Raw genomic sequence first — 16,428 nt, forward strand, 5'->3', positions numbered from 1 at the left:
AGAACTTTCGATTAAGACTAGTCGTCTATCAGATACGTAGAGAATACACATCTAGCATATAGTAGCAGCGTGGGTTTTGGATTGAAAGTTTGAAGGATTGAAAGATTTGATATTTATAGAAATTACACCATCTTACACTTAAAGCGGTTGGTGGGGGAATGGATGATGGACCCGATCAAGATCCCATGGTTTCGTCATCTCGGGCCATCATTGTGAGACCTCGTTCCCTTACTGTTCCTCTGAATTGGATTTTCCTCCCAGGATCGTCCAGGACGATGTTGAGATCGTCCAGGACGATCAGTGCATTGAAAACAGCTGATTTCTGGAGTGTTTTCTGGAATGATTTCTGGACTGGATCGTCCAGGACGATTTTGGATCGTCCTGGGACGATCAGTGTATGGCAAAATCCCGAGAGCAAGGGGTTTTGGCAAATTAATTATCGTCCTGTATCGTCCAGTACGATTGGAAATTGGTCATATCGTCTGAACGGAAATGTCGCGATCGCCAGGACGATTCAAGACTAATGTTATAAAGCAATCAGCCGTTTGAGGAGAGATAAAATCATTTTTATAAAATTATCTGATTTTGAAAGAGAGAGAAGAGAAAGGAAAAGAGAAGGAAAGCCGGATTCCGGAGGCCGCGGAGGCGTTTTTTCGTCCGACGCGCTGTTGGGAAAGTGTAGATGCTCGGATAAGGACTCGAATCCTATTCTGCTTTTTCAGAGATATTGAGTTTTGATTCGTTGGGTTGGTGATCTGTCTTTGTGTTTTCGTAGTTGAATTTTGGACCTAAATTTCTATTGAACAACTTTCAACCGCACAACTTTTTAGAATGTTATGAAAATATGATATTGTACAGATTTGAGGTATTTTCTACGATGATTTTTATCCGGTCGGAATTGATTTACTCGATTTTAATTGAATACGAAAAATATCAGGATGTTATTTGATGTGGATTCAGTAGAATAAATAGTTTATATTGTTGTTCGTGAACATTCTATTTGTAATTTGATGAATTGTGATTTTGTAGGATTTTTTGTGTAAGATTACCTGATTTTCGTATGATTTCTGATTTGTCTGAATTGATAGATTGCACTTGCTTGAATGTGAATATTGATAGTGATTGCTCTACATTGTTCTTATATTGATTTATTGAATTGATTATTGATTTTATTATGATACTGGAACACAAGTGGAACCTGATTGAACGTTGGTTGGAGAATTGACTTGACCTTGTACAAGGATGGTGGGCTGACGGGCTTTCCTTTAAATATTGGATTTACAACAACAATTGGATGAGATCATAAGGGGTTTTAGATATGCCGACGGGCGGCGACGGGCATAGAGTGACGACTCTTTTTATAGAAACCAACGTATGGATATCTTACAACAGCAATATGGATTTACAACAGCAACATAGCGAGTTGTTTTGTACTTGTTCAGTATTATTGTATTGAAATGCTGTTTATTGTATTGACATTACGGGAAATTTATTGGTTTATGATTTCTCTTTATTGATTTTGATCGGATTTACTGTATGTATGATTTTTATTGATTTTCATCGATTGATTGCCGAGCATTGATACTATTGAATACTGAGCACTGATATGGATATGGATGGCTATAGATATCGTATTGATTCATTGATGCTATGGATATGGATATTATAGATTTATTGATACTGCTTATAGACTCATTGATACTATTGATTCTGCATTGTATTGACTTGTTGCATTTGATTTATTGATATGGTAGATTGAGATTTATTGTATTGCTTTTCCGATTGATTTTATTGACTAGATAGCATTGATTTGATTTGATTGATTGATTCGATATCGACTGATTTGACGGATTGATTGACTTTCTTCTGAGTACGGACTTTTTCGGGATTGACGTGTATTGATTGAGTTTGATTTATCGGATCGACTATTGATTTCATCGACTATTGATTGCATTGACTATTGATTTCCGTACTGCATTGACTACTGATTTGATTTCCGCTGTATAGACTCATTAACCATTGACTGTTATGGATTTGATTGACTGACATGCATATTGATAGCAGTATCGTGCTTTGATTTCAGTTGTAGGCTTTGGTGACCTGCTGGGCTATTTAAGCTCATTATATGTGGTTGACAATTTCAGGTCCGAGCAAGACAACTGGAATGGAGTTCGATCAGAATGTCAGACGAATCCTTTCACTATGGATGTCTGGGGCGTCACAATCATGGTCACTGGTCTACTTAGTCAGATGAGATAGTCGACCCAACCTGATAGAAGGATCCTTGTCGGCAGCCATGGGTTGCCTCGTCCAAGGGGACCTCGTAGACCTGAGGGGAATATTTGTCTAAGGGGACAAATTTAAATCCACCTTAGCTAACATAGGACTTTGTGCCTTATCAATCATATCCTATTGATTCATATCTCAAGGATTTGATATCATTAAGGGGCGTATCGGCTCCAGCCATAATCAGTATATTGTGGTGCCATTTGGCGGCAAAATCACTTGGTTCAGAGGACTCCGGGTCATAACCGTTTATCCTGCGGTGCCATTTGGTGGCAAAACCGTCGAATAGAGGACGCGTACCACGTCCTTACTCGCAGGAGATTGTTTGAGAATGGATCATAATGATATTTTCGACTAGGCATTAGCTCTTTGTGAGCTGAAGTTTTATTTGAATTTGTTCACCTCGGTAAACTGTTGCGGATGATGGATGGATTTTGGTTTGAGTGATTGATGGATTGAATTTTGATTTTAAATATATGGAATTTGGGATTTGTTGAGTTATGGATTTTGTGAAGTTATGGATTTTGAGTGCACTTTTGGGAGGCATTTAAAAATATTTGTGAACCCCTCTGGTTGAGATTAGCGTTCAACACAGCCATCATCGGGGTATACATGGGGTCATTTTCCTTTTGTTGACTGAACCCTGTCGACTCGACCAAACTGTTGATCGAGGATCGGGTTTCTTGTAGGCTTCGTGCCTTTGTTTGGTGAATTCTTATTGTTATAGGCCTTGACGGCCTAATATGAATGCAATAAAACAAATATACCAGCCGTCGCGAACGTATACTTGTTTGTTGGTTCGAACCCTGTCGACTTCTATTTATCCATATAGAAGGATCGGGTTCGAACTTGAATTCACTTGTCGACCTGCGTAACATCCCTAGACGTCACGTGTGTTCCTACAACACGTTCGTCGGGGTCCATACGGGTCGAGATTATATTTTTCCCTTTAGTGTACCTATGTGTATACAATTTGTAGTGTACGTGCAGGGGTACTTTGAAATAATTATAATTGTGCATATAACTATCGTTTGGATGCACACAACTTTTCATTTAAGAGCTTATACAGTCCAATAGTATGAGTATTGCAGATTCGATGATGATTTTTTGTAGGTTATAGACGTCTTCTGTCTGCTTGTATATATGTTACAGATTCGGTGGCGTAGCATTTGGTGCGGCGAGGCACCTTATCACCTTGATGTTGACCCCCCCCTCCCCTTCTCATTCACCGGGGGGTTCGTTTAGACTTTGAAGTTTGCTGCTTTAAAGAAAACTCCTTTTAAGATCATCAGTGTAGTGGATTTAATATTTCTGATATTTATTGATGCCGGAGTTGTTTTCCTTCCTGAGTACAGGATCGAGAAGGAATTTTGGAACATCAAGAAGTTTAGTTCGAACTCGCTTAAACATCTCCTCCATTCTGTCATGTGGTGTTCTTTTTCGTACATCAAGTTGCCCTTGTACTCGAAATACTTATAGATCTTAATCACCGTTGTCGTAGATGATATCCATATTTGTGTCCACAGTGGGCCATTGTACTTACAATATACCTAGTATTAATTTGCAGGGGACCGTTGTATCTACTACGAGCTCCTGGAATTGTTCGTTGACGAGCCATTATTTATGCGTCATATCCACCTTTCACCAATCTCAGGTGGTAGTTTTGACGTTTGCATTTGTTTGTAGGGATTGTCGTATGAGTTCATGCATTGAGGTCTTGTATCGTACTTTCAGTCACTATTGGTTATATGAATGTTCTTGTAATTTGAACTCCCTCGCACATGATTCAAGCTTTTGTACTTTGTGTATGTTTGAGTCCGAGTTAAGTTTCTTTTAGACTCGGGTTTATCGAGTCTACAGCTCCCACTTTATGTTGTATAGTGTGAGTTCCAGTGTGAATTCAAGTTCTTTGTCCGGATCAAATGCAAGATTGAGTCCCTTCTTGTTCTTGAAGGTTCAGGTTCTTTATCGTTCATGTCGAATTTGGGTCCAGGTTGAATTCAATTTGAATTCCTTAATTCTCCACATCTTGTTCCAGTTTGAGTTCAAGTAGCAAGCTCGAGTGATCTTATTCAATTCATTTCATTTTTCAAATAGAGTTCGAGTTTGAGTTCAAATGTTCGGGTCCCCTGATGTTGCACAGTTCGAGTTCAAAGTACATATTCGAGTGCTTGTTCAAAGTCTTCTGAAGTCTTTGCAGGTACAATTTCATGTTCAAATTGATTTGAATTCAGTCACAATTTGATTTTATTTTATTTGAATTTGAACTTTAGAAATCATTTAGGTTTTGTTCAGGTTCAAGTTCAAGTGCATGTCCTTTTTGAGTTCAAACAGGTCCAAGTACAGTAACATTTCACCCAAAATTTCGGCAGCCTCCCGGCATCTCCCCCGTTTAGGGGAAAAATCTGAGAGATTGGGCCATCCCACCATGCTACTCGAGCGTGTATGGTAGGTGTTGGGGGACATCGGGCCATACATTTTTTCATCCCACCACTACACCATGCTACTCGAGCGTATATGAGGTCTTCAACAGTATACGTAGGCGAGCACAGGTAGATCTCCCCACCACGCTACAAGAGCGTGTATAGGGCTTTCCCATTTCGTCGTATGCGTCGCACTGGGCTCCCTCCTACCGTGCTTCGAGAGCATGTATAGGTGGGTCCTTGGTTCGCAGCAAACACCGAAAATGAGATTTAAAGTGATTACCCGCCTCGTCGTAGGTACCGAACTGGGTTTCCTCTCACCATGCTACGAGAGTGCGTATAGGGGGTTCCCCGATCCGCTGCACACTACGAGAACGAGAATCTGAGTTTTAGGTGATTACCCGCCTCGTTGTAGGCGTCGCATCAGGCTCCCTCCTACCGTGCTACGAGAGCGCGTATAGGTGGTTCGCCGGTCCATCGCAAACGACGAGAACGAGAATCTAAGTTTTAGAAATAATACTTTCGGGATCGGCGGCTCGTGGATCAAGGCAAGGAGGCTCGTAGACCAAGGTAGGAGGGCAAGCATTTTTGTTAACTATAATTAAAATTAATTAATCACAATTAATTGAATAATTACTTTTAATTAATCATTTTTAATTAATTAATTATAATTAATTAAAATTATTAAAATTAATTAAGATAATAAGTTATAATTAATTTAAAATTAATTATAACTTAATATTAATTAATTCTAATAAAATATAATTAATTAATAATAATTAGTTTACAAATTATGATTAATTAAAAAATAATAATTATAATTAATTATACTTGATTAATATAATTATAATTAAAATTATTTTATATTATTTTTATATATAAAAAAAATTAACTTGAAACCTAAAGGAAAGCATGGTGCGGGTTATTTGCAAAGATTATTGCTTATTCAAGATTTGCAAATCAATCCATTAGGTTTGGTGTGTGTGTATATCTCATTAGGTTTGGTATGAAATGGGTGTTCTAAGAATAAAACTTCACATTAATTTCGTATGGCTTTTCTTCCTTGTGGGTTAGATAGCTGATGATGACAATATGACATAACTACACATTTTTCTAAATGACATAACTATACATATTTATTACTTTCTAAACTACATTGTTGCATCTCTCTTCTCCGTTAGATTAGTTACTTAGCAATATTTGTTTTATTGGAAATGTTACAACAACAACAACATCAAGCCTTTATCCCACTACGTGGGGTCGGCTACATGAATCTTTTTTCTCCATTGTGTCCTATTAAAAGTCAAATTCTCGTTTAAATCTAATAAAGAAAGGTCATTCCTAATATTTTCTAACCAAGTCTTTTTAGGTCTACCCCTACCTTTCTTAACATAAGTCAAATCTAATACCTCTACTCTCCTAACCGGGTCATTGGAAGACCGCCATTTTATGTGACAAAACCCTCTAAGGCGACTCTCTCTAATCTTATCTTCTACTGGAGCTACTCCAACCTTTTCACGTATATGCTCATTTCGTATCCTATCTCTAAGGGTAAAGCCACTCATCCACCTGAGCATCCTCATCTCTGTCACACTTAACTTAGTATTATGCTTCTCTTTTAATGGCCAACATTTGGCACCATAAAGCATTGTAGGCCTCACTACCATCTTATAGAATTTTCCCTTAAGTTTGAGGGGTACATTTCTATCACATAACAAGCCTGATGCATTCCTCCACTTCAACCATCCAACTTGAATTCTGCTGATAATATCCCCATCTATTTCACCATCACTCTGAACAATAGATCCAAGATATCTAAAACGTGTACTCTTATTAATGACTTGATCGCCCAAAGTCACAATCCCCTCACTAGGTCTATTACTACTAAAATTACACTCCATATATTTCGTTTTAGATCTACTCAAGCGAAAACCTTTAGACTCTAAGGTTGACCTCCATAATTCAAGTTTACCTTCAACTCCCTCTCTAGTCTTATCAACAAGAAGAATATCATTAGCAAAAAGCATACACCAAGGTACATCCTCTTGCAAATGTCTAGTGAGAACATCCATGACTAAAGCAAAAAGATATGGGCTTAAGGCTGATCCTTGATGTAACCCAACCGAAATAGAAAAATACTTGGTCAATCCACTTTGTGTTTGAACACAAGTAATAGCTTCTGCATACATATCTTTAATGATTTGAATATAAGCATTATTGACTCAACTCTCCATAGCACTTCTCTTGGAACTTTATCATATGCTTTTTCTAAATCATTAGATGGCAAGACAAAAAAAAAATCGCATTTGGGGGAATTAGAGGGACCAAATTGTGCCTTCAAAATAGTTGGAGACTATTTTGATCCTTCATAAGGAGTTGATGGTTCATTTTGATTCTTTTCTCATTTTACTTGAGTATTGATCTACCATAATTTATGGATCTTTTTGCTAGTTTACACTTTTATATATACCCTAAGAGATTTATGTTTTATCTTCATTTGGAGATACTTCTTAAACCTCTAATAGAAACTTGTAAAGAGTAACAATGAGGAAGATCAATGGGTTTTTTTTTTTAATTATTTAATTTTTTTTTCTTCTTTTGAGGAAGAACAAGGGTAAGGGTATGATTTGAAGAGATTAGGAGTTCCCATAGAAACTATTTTTTTTATTTGTGAACTTGATGCTGAATTGTCTTCTGATTCTATACTAACTCGTAATCGATGACGCTAACCCATTTATGTAACAGTAATGTACGTGAAGCATACTTTATGTGATGAATCATTGTTTTTGTTTGTATCGTCATCCCCAACTTATTTCGATGCGGTATTAATCCTTAACTTGATAAAATTAAGGGTTCATTTTGGATGGCTTCTATTTTTTTTTTATAGGGGCGGTTTTAAAGTTGTCATGGAAAAAATAATTTTTTTTTTAAATTATCATAAAAAGAAATTTCGTAGCATAAAATTTTTTGTAAGCAGCAAAACAGTAATGACAAAATAGAAATTGTGATTATTCTTTAAAAATCAACACAATAAGAAAGTTGTTTCAAATGAAGCCTTTTGGGATGGCTTTCTTATTGTTTCTTAAAGCAGCTTTCTAGTATAGAAAGCTTCTTTAAGAAGCAGTGAAAAAGCCGTCTTAAATGGTGCCTGAGATTTCATTTGGGACGGCTTTCTTTCTTCTTCTTAAAGTATCTTTTTAGTTCAAAAATTTTTTTTTTTTGTACTAGAAAGCAATTGTAAAAAATAGTAAGAAAGTCGTCTCGAACAAAGCCTAAATTTTCACTTTGAATTAAGGTTATTTGCTGGAGTTAGTCAAACAATGTGAATCAGTGGAATGCTTGCATGCTGCCATCTATATCAATCAAACATCTCATACTTGTTCATCGCATAAAAATCATAAATGATCCAAATACTCTAACCTAGAGTTAAATTTTTATACTGACATTCTCCGCATTCATGTTCTGTGATTATGACATCAGTAATGAGTTGTATGCTACTCCAGGTTCAATAAATACCTCCTTAATTTAAGTCATTCTTTTGTTGGGCATTCTTATTCTTTTTAAATTTAGATCCTCTCGCACCTTGCTGTCCGTAGGCATTTTCCTTAATGAAAAGGTACAACTTGGCATGCAATTTCCGAATTTAAATTATGTAATTCGATATAGGTTTTGTTGCTCTTGCTTTGGAGAAACATTCATTCATAGCTACGCCACATCTCATAACGACTGCTCTTCTGGTTTTTCAGCTCTTTTTTGCTGTTAGCGTTAATTCCTTCATAAATTTTATTGAACCTGCAGATACCGCCAGATTGGTAATGCTGTTGCTGTTCCTGTAGCCCGAGTATTGGGCTATACTTTGGGTTTGGCATGGATGAAACAAAGCGGAGATGGGCACCTTATGACACTCCCACCAAAGTTTGCCTTTTCCGACACAGTAGAGCAGCCTTCGAGTTCTTCTTCTGGAATTCAACAATGATCCTCTTAACCTGACATTTCATTCTAACGTGAAACGGCCTTAAATCCATTATTAATTTAGTGGGTTAATTGTTGAGCTGACCATTGATCAATCTTCTTCTAATCTATTCCGATAAAAGAAAACTATCAGAATTTTTTTTTTCCTTTTGATTCTCCACTCCTTGCTTGATTCTTTAGGCCACTTAAAAGAAATCTGCTTCAAGTTTTCCTGACATTTCTTGTCCATTGCCTCATTCTTCGATTCTTCTCCAATAAGCCTCCAACATGATTATATATTTTCCACTTACCGATTGCAGCATAACTTCTTCAGCATTCAACTGTTCCAGATTTTAATCTGCTATTATCTGCAGCACTATCAATGGTTCAATGGTTCGTAGGTTATAAGATGTAGCGCCAAAATTCCTCTCTTTTTTGGACTGGATTTTGTTGTCATTGCAATGAAATATTTTCTTAATGTCGTAGATTCAGAGGAGATAGTCTTTACTTATGTTATATTCTTAATCTGGTAGCTCAGTTGTAGTGAGTTGTCTGTATGATTTCAAGCCAGGCCTTGAACAGATGGCTGATTGTGCTTCAATAATGAGATTGATGACAGAAGCGCCTGCTCAAACCTTGATTCCACTTATTGTGATTTTGTCATAGTTGTCGACGTTTTTACTGCGAACGAATCTAAATTATTAACGGATAATGAAACTGATTTAAATGTGCTTAAGTGATTGTTAAGTTCTCGTTGCTTATTTTGTTAAAAGCATAGTTTTAAAAACTGGATTAGACTGGTCTGTTTGATTGATTCAAATGTGAACTGTTCATATGCTTGGATTGATTCATATTTTAAATTGTCAGTATCAAATTAGCATGAATCAGTTTAACCATCGGTTTCTTTCGGTGAATTGTTGAATTGGTCTCAGTTTTGTAGAACTAGTCGGTTCAATGTTGTTTGATGTAAATAAATTAATGAATTAATTTAATAAATATAGTATAAGATATTATTTCAAGCCAGGCCCTGAACAGATGGCTGATTGTGCTTCAATAATGAGATTGATGACAGAAGCGCCTGCTCAAACTTTGATTTCACTTATTGTGATTTTGTCATAGTTGTCGACGTTTTTACTGCAAACGAATCTTAGGCTTCGTTTGGGATAGCTTTCTTCCTGCTTCTTAAACTAGTTTTTTAATTCAAAAATTAAAAATTGTGTTAGAAAGCCGTTTTAAGAAGCAGTACAAAAACCATCCCAAACGAAGCCTAAATTATTAACGGATAATGAAATTGATTTATATGTGCTTAAGTGATTGGATTTTATTTTTGAAATTAAGTTCTCGTTGCTTATTTTGTTAAAAGCATAGTTTTTAAAACTGGATTAGACTGGTCTGTTTGATTGATTCAAATGTGAACTGTTCATATGCTTGGATTGATTCATATTTAAAATTGTCAGTATCAAATTAGCATGAATCAGTTTAACCATCGGTTTCTTTCGGTGAATTGTTGAATTGGTCTCAGTTTTGTAGAACTAGTCGGTTCAATGTTGTTTGATGTAAATAAATTAATGAATTAATTTAATAAATATAGTATAAGATATTATTGAGTTTAATACATTAAGTTATATTAATATGTTTTAATTTTATAATGAGCATTAAATTTTCATAATAATTAATTTTTCAACCAATTACCAACAAAATTTATTCACATGATTTTTTTTCTTCTTTTTTTGACTTATAATTTTGGTTTCATTGCCTTGTCTAAGCAATTATCACATGCAAATTAAAAAGTTATATAAACAAGATAAAAGAAGAGCTCTTAAGTGATATGAGATTAAATAATCTAATATAAGTTTTTTTATTCAAATACATAAATTATATATTTTTAAATAATATAAAGAAATTTTTAAGTGTGGTAGAGATGATGATGCTTAGGTGGATGAGTGGTTTTATTTTTAGAGATAAGATACGAAATGAGCATATACGTGAAAATGTTGGAGTAGCTCTAGTAGAACATAAGATTAGAGATAGTTGCCTTGGATGGTTTGGTCACATAAAATGGCGGCCTTTTGATGACCCGGTTAGGAGAGTAGAGGTATTAGATTTGACTTATATTAAGAAAGGAAGAAGGCCGAGCCGCACATATAGGGAAGAAAGGGATTTCCACATGGCGGCGAGCTCACGTCGTCTCTAATCCGATCAAAACGTCGGAAAGCTCCCGGTTCGCAGGATGGAGAAGCAAGAGGAGCGGAAAGCCTTTTAGAGGAGCCAAGTAGAAGGCCGAAAGCCTCAATTTCCCTCTTTTTAACGCATGAGACCGGTCATGGGAGACACGACATCAGTTGCGCGTGCGATTCGCACGACGTGGATGGCAGGAGAGAGATGGTAGTGCTGAGTATTTTTTAGTTTTGATTTGGTCACACAGGGCAAGGTCAGAAGGATATAAATTATTAATTATTCCAATTAAATTGATAATTCAATTTAGAATTTTAAATTATATTATGTATATTAATTATTATGGTAGCCATAACTTAAAATAATAATTATAAATATAATAAACAGCCCCTAAGAGTTTTCGAGGTTTAGAAACATGAACAGTTTAATTTTTTATTTATAAGAAATTGATGTTAATTATAAAACTAAAATTATGTATAATTTTTATTAAAGAAAAAGTATAATAAAAATTTTTCAAAAATTATATTCCTTAAAAAATTATTTATTACAATGTTTAATTAAAAAAAGACTACGCTCATAAACTATAATACCATCAACTCTATCATTAATGCAACAACAACCAACAACATCAAGCCTTTATCGCCACCTACTGGTCGGCTATCATGAATTCCTTTATCCTCCAATGCTGTTCCTATTAAAAGTCAAATCATTCCGTTTTAAATCTAAAAGAAAAGGTCATTTTACCCCTCAATTTTTCTAACCAATCTTTTTAGGTCACGCCTACCTTCTTAAACATTAGAGCAAATCTAATTCCTCTACTCTCCTAACCGAGTATCGGAAGGCCCGCCTTTTATGTGAACCAAAACCATCTAAGGCAGACTCTCTCTATCCTTTCTTCTACTTGGAAGTACTACTCCAACCTTCTCACGTATATGCTCCATTTCGTATCCTATCCTCTATAGGTAAGCCACTCATCCACCTGACATCCTACTCTGCATCAACTATTATATTGATGCTCTCTTTAATGACCAACAATCTCGAACATAAAGATTGCCAGCCTCACTACCATCTATTTATAGAATTTTCCCTTTAAGTTTGAGGGGTAACATTTCTATACACATAACAAGCCCGATGACTTCCTCGCACTTTCACACCATTCCACTTGAAGATTCTGCGATAATATCCCATCTATTTCACCATCACTCTAACAATAGTCCAAGAATATCTAACTGCGGTTACTCTTATATAATGACCATGATCGCCCAAATCACATCCCCTCATAGGTCTATTACTACGCTAAAATTACTCCCATATATTCCGTTTTAGATCTATCTCAGAGCGAAAACTCTTAAGACCATCTAAGGTTGACCTTCCATAATTCAAATGTTTAACCTATCAACCCCTCTCTAGTCTATCAACAAGAAGAATATCTATCAGGCAAAATACAATAACCAACGTCATCCTCGTTGCAAATGTCTAATGAGAAACATCCATGACTAAAGCAAAAAGATATGGGCTCTTAAAGGCTGCATCTGACGATTAACCCAAACGAATAGAAAAACTTCTTCAGGTCAAATCCACTTGTGTTTGAACACAAGTAATACTTATGCATACATAACTCTTAATGATTTGAATATAGCATATTGGACTCAACTCTCCATAGACTCTCTTGAGGACTTTATCATATGCCTTTTCTAAATCATCTAGATGGCAAGACCAAAAACAAAATCGCTTTTGCGGGACATTAGAGGACCAAATGTGCTTCAAAATAGTTGGAGACTATTATTTGATCCTTACATTAAAGCGAGTTGATGGTTCATATTGTGTATTCTTTTCTCATATTTAACTTGAGTATTGATCTCCATAATTTATGAATCTTTTGCTAGTTTACACTTTTATATAACCCTAAGAGTTTATGTTTTTATCTTCATTTGAGATACTTCTTAAACCGTCTAATCGAAACTTGTTTAAAGAGTACAATGCAGGAACATCAATGGGTTTTTTTTTATAATTATTTAATTCTTTGTTTCTTCTTTGAGGAAGAACAAGGGTAAGGGTATGATTTTGAAGAGATTAGGAGTTCCCATAGAACTATTTTTTATTTGTGAACTTGAATGTGAATTGGTCTTCCTGCTTCTATACTAACTCATAAATCGATGACGCCTAACACCACTTTATGGTAACAGTAATGTACGTGAAGCATACTTTAATGTGAGAATCATTGTTTTTGTTTGATATCGTCATCATCCCAACTTTAATTTCGATGTGGACTTAAATCCTAACTTGAAAAATTACGGTCATTCTTGGATGGCTTCTATTTTTTTTTTATAGGGCGTTTTAAAGTATGTCATTGCGGAAAAAATAATTTTTGTTTTAAATTCATCATAAAAAGAAATTCGTAGCATAAAATTTTTGTACGCAACAACAATAATGAGAAGAAAGAAATTGTGATTATTCTTTAACAATCAACACATAAAAAGTTGTTTTCAAAATAGAAGCTTTGGCGATGAGCTTCTTCTATTGTTTCTTAAAGCAGCTTCTAGTTAGGAAAGACTTCTTAAGAAGCACGTGAAAACCGTCGCTTAAATGAGCCTGAATTTCATTTGGGACCGGCTTCTTTCTTCTTCTTTAAAGTATCTTTTAGTTCAAAATTTTTTTTTTTTGTACTAGACCAAGCAATTGTAAAAAGATAATAAAGAAAGTTCGTCTCGAACAAATGCCTAAATTTTCACTTGAATTAAGTTATTTGACTGCGAGTTAGTCAAACAATGTAATCAGTGGAATGCTAATGTCATCTGCCATCTATAATCAATCAAAACACTCATACTTAAGTATCCATCGCATAAAATCATAAATGATCCAAATACTCTAACCTAAGTTATAAATTTTTATATGACATCTCCGCATCATGTTCTTGTGATTATGACATCAGTAATGAGATTGTGTGCTACTCCAGTTTCAATAAATATCCTCACTTAATTTAAGTCATTCTTTTTCGTTGGGCATTCTCTATTACTTTTTAAATTTAGATCCTCTCGCACCTTGCTGTCCGTAGGCATTTCCTTAATGAAAGTACAACTTGCATGCAATTCCGAATTTAAATTATTCAATCGATATAGGTTTAGTTGCCCCTTCGCTTTGGAGAAATCATCATTCATAGGCTTACGCCACATCTCATAACAGACTGCTCTTCTGTCTTTTTCAGCCTTTTTGCTGTTGACGTTAATTCCTTCATAAATTTTATTAGAACCTGCAGATACCGCCAGATTGGTAATGCTGTTGCTTGTTCTCGTAGCCCGAGTATGGGCTATACTTGGTTTGGCATGGATGAAACAAAGCGCGAGATGGCACCTTATTGACACTCCACAAAGTTTGGCCTTTCCGACACAGTAGAGTCAGCCTTCGAGTCTTCTTCTGGAATCTTCAACAATGATCCTCGTCTAACCTAGACATTTCATTCTAAACGTGAAACGGCCTTAAATCCATTATTAATTTAGTGGCGATTAATTATTGAGACTGACATTGATAATCTTCTCTAACTATTCCGATAAAAAACTATCTAGAATTTTGTTTCCATTTTGATATCTCCACTCCTTGCTTGATCTTTTAAGAGGCCACTTACAACAAAAATCTGCTTCAAGTTTTCCTGACATTTCTTGTCCATTGCCATCATTCTTCGGATCTTTCTCCAATAAGCCTCCAACATGATATATATGTTCCACTACCGATTGCAGCATAACTCTTCAGCTTCACTAGTTCCAGATTTAATCTGCTATTATCTGCACCACTATCAATGGTTCAAGTGGTTCGTAGGTTAATAAGGATTTAGCGCCAAAATTCCTCTCTTTTTTGGACTGGATTTCGTTGTCATTGCAAGAAATATTTTCTTAATGTCGAGATTCAGAGGAGATAGTCCTTTACATTATTGTTATAATACCTTCTTAATCGCGTAGCTCAAGTGTAGTAGAGTTAGTCTGTAATGATTTCAAGCCAGGCCTTACGAACAGATGGCTGATTGTGCTTTCATAATGAGATTGATGACAGAGCGCCTGCCAAACCTTGATATCCACTTATTGTGCTTTTTTTTTGTCAAGTTGTCGACGTTTTTTACTGCAACGAAGAATCTAAATTATTAAACGAATGAAAATTGATTTAAATGTGCTAAGTGATGTAAGTTCTCGTTTGCTTATTTTGTTAAAAGAATAGTTTTAAAAACTGGATTAAGACTGGTCCGTTTGATTGATTCAAATGTGAAAAACTGTTCAATATCTACGATTTGATTCATTATTAAATTGGCATAATCAATTAGCATAATCAGTTTAAACCATCCCGGTTTCTTTCGTGAATTGTTGAATGGTCTCAGCTTTTGTAGAACTAGTACGCGTTCAATGTTGTTTGACTTAAATAATTTAATGAAATTAATTTAAATAAATATATAGTAAGATATTATTTGAGTTTGAATATACATTAAGTTATATTAATCATGTTTTAATTTATATGAGCATTAAATTTTCATAATTAATTATTCAACCAATACCACAAAATTTATTCACATATTTTTTTCTTTCTTTTTTTGACTTAAATTTTGGTTTCATTGCCTGTCTAAGGCAATTATCACATGCAAATAAAAGTTATATATATACAAGATAAAAGCAAGAGCTCTTAAGTGATAATAGAGATTAAATAATCTAATATAAAGTTTTTTTAATTCAAATTACATAAATATTATTTTAAATAAATCAAAGAAATTTTTAAGTTGTGGTAGAAGATATGATGCTTCAGGTGGATGCAGTGGTTATATCTTGTAGAGAAAGAACGAAATGAGCAATACGTGAAAATGGTTGGATAGCTCTAGTAGAACTAAGATTAGATAGTTGCCTTGTCGATGTTGTGGTCACATGTAAAATGGGGCCTTTTGATGACCGGTTTAGGAGAGTAGAGTTTAGATTTTGACTTATAAAGAAAGGTAGGAGTAGAAACAAAAAGACATTGTTAGAAAATATAGAATAACCTTTATATATTAGATTAAATGGGTAGTTGACATTTAATATGACACAAGCGAAGAAAAAAGATTCATGTAACCAACCCATGGTTGAGAGGGATTAAAGGCTGATATGTCTTGTTTAAAGAAATTTTTATTAATTATATTAACTATGTTATATATTCACCACTTAAAAATTAATTTTTATCTTAATTAATATTATAGAATTTGACATAAATGTTTATAGAATTATTTATATAATTTATAGTTAGCAATTTTATTATAAATGTATTAAATAGCAATACATTATAATAATAAATTTATTAGTTAACAAATTATCTATAAATCCATAGATTTCAATTATTACATAATTATTATATTTTTATTTATAATATTATTTTTAAAAAAAATAATTTTATGTATATTATATCTTCCCGATCAAACTCAGATAGAACCATTGAATCTTAGTCTCATATCTTCTTTATTTTCCTTATTCCATTTTATGTTAATTTCACAACAATAAAGTAAAAAGATGAAATTGAAGTAATATGATCTTTTAATGACTAGAAGCAATACCTTTTCAAGTACCTCTCATCATTTCAAACTTGAAAT

The 16,428-nt window shown here is 34.5% G+C and overlaps 1 protein-coding gene across 2 annotated transcripts in view; it reads left to right on the top strand.

Moving 5' to 3' along the window:
- LOC110116471 (DNA (cytosine-5)-methyltransferase CMT2) overlaps positions 1 to 9,281 on the top strand; it is a 119,259-nt gene extending 109,978 nt beyond the window's left edge. Inside the window, exon 22 of one of the 2 annotated variants that reach the window (XR_002305445.2) lies at positions 8,508 to 8,641. Coding sequence is in view for 1 of the 2 variants with exons in the window: in XM_020850036.2 (XP_020705695.1) it covers positions 8,508 to 8,685 (178 nt within the window). In the remaining variant the exon portion in view is untranslated. Of the gene's footprint in view, positions 1 to 8,507 lie in introns of both variants that reach the window. The other variant, XM_020850036.2, reaches the window with a different exon arrangement.
- Positions 9,282 to 16,428: the final 7,147 nt, after the last annotated feature.

The sequence above is a fragment of the Dendrobium catenatum genome, unplaced genomic scaffold (genome assembly GCF_001605985.2).
Source record: "Dendrobium catenatum unplaced genomic scaffold, ASM160598v2 fragScaff_scaffold_390, whole genome shotgun sequence".
Taxonomy (NCBI): Eukaryota; Viridiplantae; Streptophyta; class Magnoliopsida; order Asparagales; family Orchidaceae; genus Dendrobium; species Dendrobium catenatum.